This window comes from Octopus bimaculoides, chromosome 13 (assembly GCF_001194135.2).
Source record: "Octopus bimaculoides isolate UCB-OBI-ISO-001 chromosome 13, ASM119413v2, whole genome shotgun sequence".
Classification (NCBI taxonomy): Eukaryota; Metazoa; Mollusca; class Cephalopoda; order Octopoda; family Octopodidae; genus Octopus; species Octopus bimaculoides.
Window position 1 is genome coordinate 52930879 of NC_068993.1, and position 13980 is coordinate 52944858.

The 13980-nt window shown below is 35.2% G+C and overlaps 1 protein-coding gene across 1 annotated transcript in view; it reads right to left on the reverse strand.

Moving 5' to 3' along the window:
* Positions 1-13980, reverse strand: part of LOC106877729 (proteasome maturation protein) — a 62635-nt gene that overhangs the window by 25889 nt on the left and 22766 nt on the right. Inside the window, exons 2-5 of the mRNA XM_014926702.2 lie at positions 9161-9264; positions 6943-7003; positions 6510-6611; positions 2485-2578 (exon numbers count right to left, since the gene is read on the reverse strand). Coding sequence (XP_014782188.1) covers positions 2485-2578; positions 6510-6611; positions 6943-7003; positions 9161-9264 — 361 coding nt within the window. The remainder of the gene's footprint in view (positions 1-2484; positions 2579-6509; positions 6612-6942; positions 7004-9160; positions 9265-13980) is intronic.

A 13980-nucleotide genomic window follows, 5' to 3' on the forward strand; every position in this document is an offset into this window, starting at 1 on the left:
CTGAGCGTGACCGTTGCCAGTACCGCCTGACTGGCCTTGTAGGGTTTTCAAGCAAGATCGTTGCCAGTGCCCCTGGACTGGCTCTTGTGCGGGTGGCACATAAAAGACACCATTTCGAGCGTGGCCGTTTTCGTGCGGGTGACACGTAAAAGCACCCACTACACTCTCTGAGTGGTTGGCGTTAGGAAGGGCATCCAGCTGTAGAAACTCTGCCAAATTAGATTGGAGCCTGGTGTAGCCATCCCGTTGCACCAGTCCTCAGTCAAATCGTCCAACCCATGCTAGCATGGAAAGCGGACGTTAAACGATGATGATGATGATGGTGTTACTAACAACATGGTGGATTGGCTGTTAAACATTTATTGGTTGCAGAGAAAAGACAAAGTCATAACACTATTTTCATAGCAAAGAATGGAAATGAAAGAAAGCTGAAGACAATTTATTAATGGATCAAGTTTTAAATCAAATGACTTTCACAATGATGCTGTGCACGAAAGCATGACTTTTGAAATTCAAGAAAATAACCAAGAAATATAAATTTGAAACTTTATAGAGAGTTTGTTTCTATAAAAACAAGACATAGAGTCGGGGAGTATCTTTTTTCAGAGCAGATTATGGATATGCAAAACAGAGGTGATTAAATCATAAATCAGTCTGATGTAATGAATGGAGTTTCAAATTGCAAATTGAGACATAGTTACACAACCTGACACTTGGTAGACGCAAGCTGACTAGAATAACATCATGCTGGTTCAATTATACAATTTTCAATATAATCACTCAATGCCAGTTATTATTTAATAAGAAATTAGATAGAACTACTAAACTGAGATCAGTAAATACAGACAGAAATTACATGTAACTTTGACATACACACACACATCTTATTATTGACTGAAAATTCTTTAAAATCTTTGCTGGTATCAAGCAATATGTGGGGTCAATCTTGAGATTCTGTTTCAATAACTAATATCATTGTTATCTAAACAAGGATGAATCAGCAAATCATCATTATTTAACATTTACTTCTCCATGCTTGCATGGGTCTGATAGAATTTGTTGAGGCAAGTATTCTATGGCCAAATACCCTTTCTGTTGCCAACCCTCATGCACATGACAGTCTTCTTTCAATTTCCAACCCCTAAATCCATTCACAAGACTTTGATTAACCCAGGGCTATAGTAGAAAACACTTGCCCATGGTGCCACATAGTGGGACAGAACACGGCTGGGAAACAAGTTTCTCAACCACATAGTATAAACATGCCAGTATAAAGAGAACATATGACAGAGTGTAAATACTTGGAAAAAGTAGACTTGAACCCACATCTCTGCATTATGTGCACTAAACTATTTGCTTGTGTAACAATCATTTTCTTATGTCACTATGGATGGAAAATTATTTTGAGTCAAAATTTTACAATCAGATAACCTTTCTATTGCCAAATCTTATCCATCTGCAAAATAAGTGATTTCTCCATTCCATAAGATTTTGAAAGAGCAGTGCAACCAATCATAATGTCAATGGATGAGGAATGTCAGCACCAGCATCACTTAGCTCAAGCAGTGACAATGTGGAATATAAACATGCTTACATATTTGCACACACACACACATAAGATCTATAGTGGGATTCTTACAGTTTCCTTTTACCAAATTTCCTCATGAGGCACATCAGCCCAAGGCTATAGTAAAAGTCACAACCATGTGGTTGTGAAATGAACTTCTTAACCAAACAGCCATGCTTGCATCTACATAATCTAACAATAAGCTAACTATCGTACTTAAGTAAATCACAAATAGCTTTTTTTCTTTTTTTATAAAATTCATGCAAATTCAATGAAGTGTTACCACTTGTAGCATTATACAACAAAAACAAATTTTTCAGAAAATGTCACAACACACTAGGATGGTATGCCAGTAACAATACATTTCTCCAAACTCTGATTATTTTTTCTTCTATTTAAAAAGCGAAATCTTTCTCAAAATATAATAGAATCATTAAACAACCTATGTAAGGTAATACAGTATCTTTCCTCTTTGTTTTCATTTATTGACATCACTTTACATAATTTGTAATCTGCATTGCTGAAAGGTTTTTGTTTTTCAAACATTTACATGTTGTCTCATCTTTTGCTTCATAAAGTTCAATCAAAATGCAGATATCAGAAACAAAAGACGCACATACTAGGATTCAAAATGCTCTCAAAATTTAATATGTCTTGTCATAAAAATGTTATAATAGGAAGTAAATTTATTGCAGATACACAGGTTTAAGTCTTGCTACATTTTCACATTTCTATGGCCTCACATATACTTTATATTTGAATGTTACGCTTAAAATGAACATATGTAATTTATTTTGAATATTTGTTTGTCTAATACAGAATTAGAGCCGAAGAGTAACAATGCACACACATACACAGTGGATAACAATTTTAATCATGAATTTTGCATAGCAATAAGTAAATTGTAAGAAACTTACTATTAAGGATGTCTCCAAATTCCAAAATATCATCATTCCCCATCAAAGTGTCAAGTAACACATTGGAAGATGGTAAGCATGGCAGGTGTTGCACCTACAAACAAACAAGGAAAAGTCATTCTTAGAAATTGTTTATTTAATTCCTCATATTAGCCTGGACTGTGTAAGTTGTATATGGTGCTGCAAACTTAGGAAATTTTATCAAACCAAACCAAACTGTCAAATATGCAGAGCAAATGAGGGAGCTACTACATAGTTGCTTAACCTGTTACAAGCAACAGCTAAACTCCTTCAAATAACACCACTATAGACTTGATCCTTTAGCAGCCAAACAGGCCATATCTGGCTTCTCACACCATCCCTACAATGTCAATCTAAACATAAACAATCACATAATCAAAATTACAAACTTATGAGATAATACATGATTAATTTGAAACAATGTGGATAAATAAGCATTATAGTTAATGGATTACTATGAATGCTAAAGGGTTAAAAGAAAGGGCTCGTTAGACCAAGTAGTCCTAGAAGCCCCACCAAAAAAAGGAGACAGGCAAGGCTGGATTTCTTTTGAAAGCTAAACAATAACATCAACAGCAGCATGAAGATTATGCTGCACACACATTTTCAATACATTCCAACTACTCAAATTTTGTGTAAGTTTAAGTGGATTTAGTTAATTCTGACATTGATATATAGGGTAGATGGAAACATAGACCAATGAAGAAAGTTTAATGCAAAACCGGTCTTACGCAAAAAGAATCCTAAAATATTACAGAATGTTAGACAAGAGTCAAGGAATTTCTATTAAGGAAAAAATATAGAGAGATATTAGAAAGATGTATCACATGGCTTTAATTGGCTTTGTTCTGTTAGTACTATAAAGATAAAATCAACTGAAAAAAAAAATGTTTTACTTCAGAGAGAAGTTGTGGAAGAGGGTGACCCAAGAAAACATGGGACAAAGTATTGAAGGCCAATCTCAAAATGCTGACCCTTACTAAGATGACAGAGGGCCAAGATATGTGGTGCATTGCTGTACCCAAGAAGACCCACCCACCACAACAGAATTGATATCTGAAAACCAATGTGCCATATAAAAAGCCTTGGCATGGGTGCTGATGCCACATAAAGAGCACTCAGCACATTCTGTAAAGTGGTTGGCATTAGGAAGGGCATCCAGCTGTAGAAACCAAGCCAAAATGGACTATGGAACCTAGTGCAGCCCTTGGCCTTGCTAGTCCCTATCAAGCCATCTGACCCATGCCAGTATGGAAAACAGACATTAAATGTTGACGACGATGACAATGACAATACTCCCAAAAGTGTGTTTATGTGTAGTGGGAACAGCATAGCACAGTGAATCATATAGGATTTGGAATAAGAGATGTTGGAAATACCAACATTAGTCAGCTTAGAGGAGATATGCAGCTTGAAGAATGACTTCACTATTTAGGTAGCTAAAGTGATATCCTGAATCTGTGGAGCAAAACAAGCTATGACCCATGAAACTAGACTTACTCTGCTCTTTTACCCATGACTAATACATGACTCATAACATCACACTCTTTGCTGTTTTACCAAGACAGGCATGGCTGTATGGTTAAGAAATTGGCTTCCCAGTCATGTGGTTTCAGGTTCAGTCTCACTGTGCAGCACCTTGGGCAGTCTTATACTATAGCCCCAGGCTGACCAAAGTCTTTGCAACTGGATTTTGTAGATGGAAAGAATACATATATTGAGTTCTACACCAGAACATTAGTATCGCAATAACAAAATATATATATATATATGGTGGTAGGAAGGGCATCCAGCTGTAGAAACTTTGCCAGATAAGATTGGAGCCTGATGCAGCCTTCTGGCTTGCCAGCCCTCAATTAAACCGTCCAATCCATGCCAGCATGAAAAGCGGATGTTAAACGATGACGATGATGATATATATAAACACACACATGTGTATGCACTCATGTTTAACATCATGTGATGTTTGTAAACAAGTGTCACTGTCATAAAAGCAGCGTTGTTCATTTTCAGTCTTCCATGAAACAGGTGAAGGTTTGGTGACAGGAAGAGCACCTGGCCTAAGAAAATCTGCTTCAACAAATTCCACCTGACCCATGCAAGTATGGGAAAGAGGACATTAAAACAACGATAATGATGATGATGATGATGATGACCCCCAACATCATATTCTTCACAAGTACTGCTAGACCTCTGAATTTCTAATGTATGGATTATTATCTCTACACAGCCACTGGAGAACAAAAGCTGAGTTTCTTATCCAAGGCAAAAATATATTTCCACTATAAACAGCTGTCACCACTATTATCATATATTACCATATGTGAAGGCATAAAAGCTGCATGAGTGTATGAGACACATCACAATTTTTTATTAAAGCAAAAAATTTTTTCGTGTAAAAGCTTATAGGAAGGCTCAACTTCACACATAAGACCCAGAATGATCTTTTGAGACATTAAAAATAAAATGCATCTTATATGCCAAATATTTTTCACTTAGATGAAGTAGAAAAGAAATTAATTATTTTACAAATAAAGTTTTTTTTTTTTAATTTTTTTAATTTTTATTAATGATGGTATTAGAGAAAATAACAAAGGCAGAGCCAGATTTAGCAAATTTTCATTTTTATATTCAGAACCCTCATTACAACTAATAAAGACTTAGTCTTCAGTCTGTCATAATCTTTAGGATTGGTAAGGCCAGAGCTAAACCTATTTTCCATGGCATATAAATGACTGAAATTACAACACTACCTCTTGGATAGGATGATAGTCCATCACAGGGTTAACTTCCTGGCTATTGTCTTGAACTCATTTACAGCTAACTGGACTGGAGCATCATGAAATGAAGTGTTTTGCTCAAGAACACAACCGAGTCTGGGATTTGAAACCATGATCTTACTATCATGAATGCAATACTCTAACCACTAGGTCACATGCCTTCACTAACTGATAAAGAGAGGAAGGAAATAAGCAGAGAAGTGATTTTGCCAAAGAGATCCCCTAACTTCAAACACCAGTTGCAATATTTATCCATACCCACCCTAGGAACAGCATGTATTATTAAACTATTTCATAACTACATGCCATCTAACAGTCACAGGGGAAATTATGTAGTTAAATTAACATTCCAGACATATTTGGAAGAAGAGAGGTAGAAACATAATTCAGAGTAAATTATAATACTTTTTCATTTGCTTTTTTTTTTGCTTTTTTCCATCCAATTTTTCCATGCTAGCATAGGTTAAATGAATAAAGTATCGTAGCATAGTTTTACTGCCAGACACCCTTCCTAGCCCTCACTTATTTTTTTAAGTAAGAGAAGCTCTTACTTCAAAGGTGCAAAACTGATGGACAATTTGTCGATGGGGAAAAATGATAACAATATACCACTTGTAGCTGGGCAATTATCAGAGAGGTGAAAATGTAAACAAACATACAGACACACACATATTTGGGATTAGGAAAGGCAATCCAGCAGTAGAACCCATGCCAAAGCAGATACTAGAGCAGGGCTGGCCAACTTGAGGCCCACAGGCCGCAGGCTTTTATCTTGCGGCCCACTTAATACTTTCTTGAAATGGGTTTATTTAAACAAACATTTTAAAATTTTATCAAAAATAAAGATTGTAACGAAAAGTAAAATATTGTTTTTGCAACAATAATATTTCATGTTGAATAAACAATCATTCATTTATTATTGTAATAATAGCATGAGAAAGCAAAATGCTTTCAATTCTGTCAGTATACAAGCAGCCCTCAAAATACTTTCTGTAATTAAAGTGGCCCACAATGTAATTCGAGTTAGCCAGGCCTGGTTCAGGGCTCTAGCAGAACATACTTGCCCAAAGAGCCATGCAGTGGGATTGAACTTGAAACCTTGTGGTTTAGAAGCGATCTTAAGTACACAGCCAAACCATTATGTACTAAATGACCTAAACAAACCTTAACTCTCTCCTTCACTTCCCTCCAAATAGAAAAGACAATAATGAAAGCAATAGTCACCTTAGCAACAGCTAATCTCTCCATTTTCAGTCTGAGAGGAGCATGAATCCCTTGAATTTTTCGAAGATTTGCAAAGTCCATTGCTTCATTCTTTCCTGCATACTTGAAAAGAGAAATTTTAATAAAATAATCAATTATGTAAATAAATAAACAAAAATTTTTAAAAAAATAAAATAAAACATACAATAAAATTAAACAAAAAAGCAATTTCTGGTTTGGGTATTTAACAGATATTAAAGTGAGAATGTGCCATAAATTCATGATGAGAGATATCCATTATATAAAAGCAGAACAAGGAAGTTTAGTATTTTATCTTATGGTCAGTTTCTCTCTAATTCTCTATCTATAAGTAGCACTTAACATTTATCATTTTTTTAATATCATTATCATCACTGGCTTATATATCTTACAGCTAAGAAGAAATAAATCTTACATGTTTCTCAGACAACTCCAGAGGATGAGATGCAACCAGCTTACTTTGTGCCTGCTGCAAACTGAAATTGGAAACAAGAAGTATAGTGAGTGATATTAAGAGATATTTATTAGAACAACTAATCAAGCAGACATCAGAGTATGTAATTAAATATGTCTTCAATATGTAACATTGGTTTCAGATACTAATAATAGTAATGAAATACTTTTTAGGTAAAGGAATGATTGTGTGGTGAAGAAGCTTGCTTTGCAACCATGTTGTTCCAGGTTCAGTCCCCGTGTGTGGCACTTTGGGCAAGAGTCTTCTACTACAGCACTGGACCAACCAATGACTTGTGAGTGAATTTCATAGATGGAAATTGTATGGAAGTCTATTGTGTGTGTGTGTGTGTGTGTGCGTGTGTGTGTGTGTGTGTGTGTATGTGCATGCATGTGTGTGCATGCAAACATTTCTGTATTTGTCTCTCAATTCTTGACAACCAGTATTGGTTTGTTTGCATCCCTGTTACTTGACAGTTTGGTTGATAAAAAAAGACAGAATAAGTATGTTACCATCGCTACCACTGCCGCGACCACCACCACCACTCTCATCATCATCATTTGAATAAGTAGCAGACTTAAAAAGTGAACACTCGTTGAGGAGGAGCTGACCTGTAACTAAACTCTTTTAAGACAGTGCCTTAGTATGGCCACAGTCCAGTTAATGAAACTGGTAAAAGAATAAAAGAGCAGCTACATAAACTAATGTACTGTTCATGGATGAAAGCACCCACTACATCCACTCAATCAAGACTGTAACTCACCTCAGAACTAAGTTCCCAATCATGAACAGTTTATATTGTACTCTCTATAACTGTTTTTTTACTACCGAGTACAATGACCTCTATACCTCCAAATATGACTTCATGCCAATTAAACCAACCCTGTGCTCCAAATTTTCCTTCTTTCATTACAGTCCCACAACACTTGTTGAAACTCCAACTGCTAATATTACAAATTCCACATTAACTAACTCCACTTAATTATCTCTACTCATACATGGAAAACAATTATGAACTCCACCCTTATTACTCAAGATTAAAAACAATATTTAATCAAGGAAAAATAAATGCTTAGTGTGTGAGAGAGAGAGAGAGAGAGAGAGAGAGAGCACCAATCTTTCCCCTTTTTCCTGGTTGGCCATACATGTTGTGTGTATGTGTGTGTATCATCATCATTTAACATCCACTCTTCCATGTTTGCATGGGTCAGACAGAATTTGTCGAAGTACATTTTCTACAGCTGCATGTCCTTTCTCTCACAAACCTTTGCTTGTTTCCAAGATCACAATTAATTCCCCATGGCCAGACATGATTTTCTGGGAAGATTGAAAATGAACAACGTCACTTATATATTGATGACACTTGTTTACACACACACACACACACACATATACACATTATTAATAATTGGCAGAAGTTACAGAGTAACTCAAGGCCCATGAGTTTTGGGCATTGACACTTTTATTATTATTATTATTAGTGTTCAGGTCACTGCTTGGAATCGAACTCGGAATCTTGGGGTTAGTAGCCCGCGCTCTTAACCACTAAGCCATATGCCCGTGGGCATATATATATAGACATGTTTTGAGTTCTATTTTCCTGTTTGCATCACCTCACCACACACACACATACATTTTATATACACAACAGACTTCTTTCAGCTTCTGTCTACCAAATCCACTTACAAGGCATTGGTTAGCTCAGGTCCAAGGCTATAGTAGATGACATTCATCCAAGGTGTCACACAATGGAACTGAACCCAAAACGACATGGTCGGGAAGCAAGCTTCTTAATTGCACTTATGGAAAAGCTATTTTGTGGACCTATGTCAATGACCAGGTCGCAGTCTGTGACAAAAATTTTGCAACCTTAAGATATATAAACTCAAAGTGAATTTATGAGTTTTTGAGAGTTCTTCAAATGACTAAAATGGTCCTTCCACTACATATTTCTTTCAGTTTCAACTCTGTTTCATATCAAGTCATTTACTAGAGATGCCTAACTCCACAACTTTACATAATATCAAAAGACAAGCTGAAGAAATAAAATATTTGTAAATTAGAATACTTGTACTACAAAAAGAAACATAGGTTACTTGTTAATTATTATAGTGGAAATACTGTTTAAGAGAAATGGTACAGAAATTCAGAATGTAACAATAGTTCTCAGTGTACTTACCCAGTGATCATAACATCATGGAATCCATATTCTCCACTGGTCGGCAGAGTTATATCTTGCTGTTTCGCAAAACATGTATTTTTCTTATCTAATGATGCAAAATTCTGTGGGGAAATAAAAATAATAGTGCCAGTGAGTGGTAATAAGAGTACAGAGAGATAGGTTATGGTTAGAAAGTATGATGGATAAAGGTTTGAAAATGATGAGCTTCACAAATAACACAGGATCACGACAAACCATTCACTTTAAAAACTAGACATGGTGGTAGTGGAAACGATAACAACGATGGCGATGATGATGATGATGAAGAATACTGTTTCTTTTTAGGGAAAGCACTAAGGTAAAAAGATCACAAAGAAAACAACACACAGGAGTCTCATATGAGGGAATCTGAAAACTAATCATTACCTTTGAAAACTAATCACGAACTCATTAATATACTCATAGTGAAACTAAATGGAATTTTCAACTGAGCCTCATATTGAAATGTAGTGTTGTTTTTGTTGTTGCAGTTTAATCTCGAATCAACTCTGATGAAATGCATTACCAGCTGGGACCACTCAATCTTTTTTGGACACCAGGGACTACTTTGTTTAATGTACCCTTTGTTATTTAAGACAAAACATTAGGTTTTGAAAGAAATTCAGCTGTTATTTCTAGCAGATTGAGTGACTGCATAGATGCTCCCTTGCTGATTCAGAAATGAAATGTCTTACATAGAATAGCATGAAGCCTTTGAGTGAGATACACGAATACATTAAGGATATCAAATACATGACTTGTCATATCACTGTTGAAATAAATAAAAAATGATCTAGGCTATTACTAGTAACAAAAATAATTTCAACAATCTTCTTCTAATTATTAGTAATTATACATTAAAAGTTCAACTATGGAATTATTAAAAATCAGCATACAACTTTTAAGGAAGTATGAACATTTAACCCTTTTGATGCCAACCTTACTGAGACTACTCCCAATTCTATAATACTCACATGTTGTTTTAAAGTAATCTAAATTAAAACCATCTGTCAAAATTTCATGTAAATTTAAATTCCAAACACCAGCTTAACAATGACAAAAATATTTTACTAAACTCTTCATTAGTTTCTAGATTTTCTAGAAACAAAGGTGGCTTATTTCAACAGAAATATGGTAACAGCAGGGTTAAAGGTCAATGGATAATTCCTAATTTTAACACAAAATCAGCAATTTTGAGGGGAGAGGAAATCAATTAAATTAACTCATACTTTATTTTAATCAACTCTTGAAGGGTGAAAGGCAATGGTGATCATAGCTGGATTTGAATGCAGAATGCTAAGAGCTAGAACAAACATTACAAGATATTTTGTCTGATAGAATGCTGCCAACCTATTGCATTGATTTAAAGGCTATTTCTAGCAGAGGACTGAAATCTGGAGGATACAACTAACCAAATTTTTGGCTTAGAAGATAAATTACCATAGGGATAACAGTGTAATATGTTTTGGCTTCTTTTTAAAAAAAGAGATTGCAACCTCGATGTTGGACCAAACTTAATTTTGTCAACTCCAACTGGATGAAAAGCAAACTTGACTATGACAAGATTTGAACCCATAATGTAAAGAACCATAACTAAATACCACAATGCTTCAACAATTCTGTCAATCCACAGTTTTAATTTAATGACTAATCTAACAAACCTCAAACTTCTAAACCAGTCACTTTTGATATCTAACTTCACCTAGTAACAAAAATTTCTAAAAGCTAGGTAGAAGACTAAACTACTTAAAAAGAGAAGGGAGAAGGGATATAGTCAATATAAAGAAGCTGTATTATCTGATTACTATTGCATTAATTAGAATGTTTAAAGAATGGAAATTGTCATCCAACTACATTAACTTACAATAATTCAAACATCACATCAACCACACTAATTACATCAATCTTGTCAAACAATCTCACCCACCATGACTACACTGATATAAATATATTTTTACATCAAGCATTAATGTGATGAAGTGTCCCAACTAAGTTAAAAACAAGGTTAGCACAAGTGCTCATTTGGTCAATAGACATTTATGGTTGTGAAGCATGGACTCTGAACAAACTTGAAGAGAAGATAATCAATGCATTTGAAATGTGGAGGTATAGGAGAATGTTGTGCATCTCTTACAGGCATCATTGGACAAATGAATGAGTGTTACAACAAGTAGGTGAAAGATGATAACTCCTGAATATTGTAAGACAAAAGCTCTTTTTATCATGGGCAGTAGATGAAGAAGCAGGCAAAGAACACAATGAATGGACAAGAATGGTAAGGCAGCTGGAAAACTTTCGTTGTAGTATCATCAATGTGCTGCAGGCAAACAATACATGATGATGATGATGACAATTAATATGACATAGAGATAAAATATTGAATTTCCTGTATTCCCAAAAGAACGAGGAAGCTTATTTGATTTACTGAAGACAGGACGTGAAAGGAGTAATGTTTATATCTTTCAAGATTTAAATAGTACTATAAATAAGTAGTATACATGACCATCTGATGTGAAATAAGTAGCACAGTGAGTGCACCATTAATTGTTGGACTATTGGGCTGTAGAGGCACCACTGAAATGTGTATCTAGGAGAGGTCAACTTGATGAAAACTGGACTTTTTGCAAGTTATAAAATTTTTTTTTTTAAACTTGCACTCCATACTACAAGTTAATGAAAAACTTCTTTCAATTAAGTAGTGCTCATATTGCTTAGAACAGCAAAATGTACCTTCCAACATAACCTATTCAGAGCCAGGTACACTAAGCTAGCAAGGCCAAGAGTCAGGTCCTTCCAGCTGGCACACTGACACTGTTGTTGTAATCAGAGCAACATAAAGGCTTAAACAAAGCTGTTTTCTATCAGTAAGTAGCTCACTGCTTTGTTTATCTGGTCAGTCTTAGCACTTCTATAAATAGTGCAGAACAAGATATGTATGGAAGAGTTGAATTGCTTGCTTGTGTGGTTGTTTATATAGACACATTTGGATACGTGAGCTGCATAACAATTCATTAAAAATCTAGTCACACATTTACATGCACATCCAATGATAACACTAATACAGTGTGTAAAGATGGCAATAGTGCCTACTGTGTTAGAATAAATTTAACCTCTCAGATAAGTCAGATTTAAAAGGTGAAAGAATAGGAAGAGGTGTGTGTGTGTGTGTGCATGCATTAGGTAACCATAAAGAAGCAAGGAACAACATCAAGTAACTGGAAGAGAAGCTAGCAGTTAGATATATTTAGCAAGGGGACATGCATAAAGTAAGAAGTTTGCACATTCTCTGCAATGTGAGGATCAGAAGAAAAGTGTTCTGGATATCAATATAAATCAGGAAGTTGGTGGCAAAAAAAACCACACACATATTGGAAGTGGTGCACATACCCTTACAAATAGCAAAATGAAACAGGAATGGAATTAGGATGCATGGGATTGCTACAATAAGAGGTTACTAATGAGGAAAATTCATGGGAGAGAGTAGGTGGACCAGTTGATCAAACTGAATGCTCATTGTCAAAACTGACCAAAAAAACAGGATTCACTTAAAGTATTAAAATAAACAGCTATATGGTTGAAATGGTCATTAACCTTTTTCATATTAAACTCCCTGAAACTGCATCTGATCCCGTGATACAAACTTCTTAAAGTAACCTAAAAAAATTAAAACCTTCCTCTAAACACTAAATAATGACAAAGTTATTTTACTAATTTCTTCATTATTTATGAAATTAATTAAAGCAAAAGCAGTATATTTCTACAGAAATATGGTGACAAAAAGGTTAAGGATTTGAAAGCAGGGACAACAGCTGGACCATCAGGAATAGTTGCCTAGATGTTGAAAATATTCAGCCAACTAAGATCTGCAATAGTTACTCTCATTGTCAATCATGTAGTACAGGAAGGAGTCATTCCCAATGACTAGTATAGCAATATCATCATCAACTGCTACAAGGATAGAGGAAATGCTCAAGATATTTAACTGATGAATCAGGTTATGAAAGTAACAGAAAGAGTAGTTACAGCACAATTAATTAGGAAGAAAACCATCTTAGAAGAGAAGCAGTTCAGACTGGCACTAAAGCAGGTGTACCCATGCAATTCTTGGAAGGCTCCTTAGATGTAGTTCATAGCTTCTGTTACCTATGTTCTAGGAGCATAGTAACTAGAGTAAGATCAAGGTAGAAACATTTCAGAGTGCTAGTTCTTCTGTTGATTACAAAGAGATTCTTTCTCTGAATTAAGTGTAGATTATATGAAGTGTGTGTACGAACTGTAGGTGATGTGCAAAGGCTGGAAAGAAATGAGGCAAGCATGTTCCACTGAATGTGTAACGTTAGTGTGCAAGAATGACAAAGTACAAATAAGCTGAGAGAAAAACAGAAACAAGAGAATTCAGTTATAGTAAGAAAGGTGATTGCGTTAGTATGGACATGTGATGCATGTGGCAGACAAGTTGGGTGAAGAAGTGATCTACATAGATCCATGATCCCTTTAGCATTTAAACTGGCCTTATCCAGCGCAATATTTTCTACCTGTTTTATGTTCAAAATGACCAGATCTGGCCTCTCACACCTACATAACAATGTCATTCAAAACATAAACGATCACACCATCAAAATCTCAAAACTCTGAGATAATGCATGATTAATTCAAATCAATGTGAATGAATATGTATTACATTTGACAGAGTAATCTGAATGCGGAAGGGTTAAAGAAATGACAATGGGTTTTAACAAGTGATGAGACAATGTGTTAAGAAGACCGATACAATCCATGCAAGCATGAAGAAGAGAAGA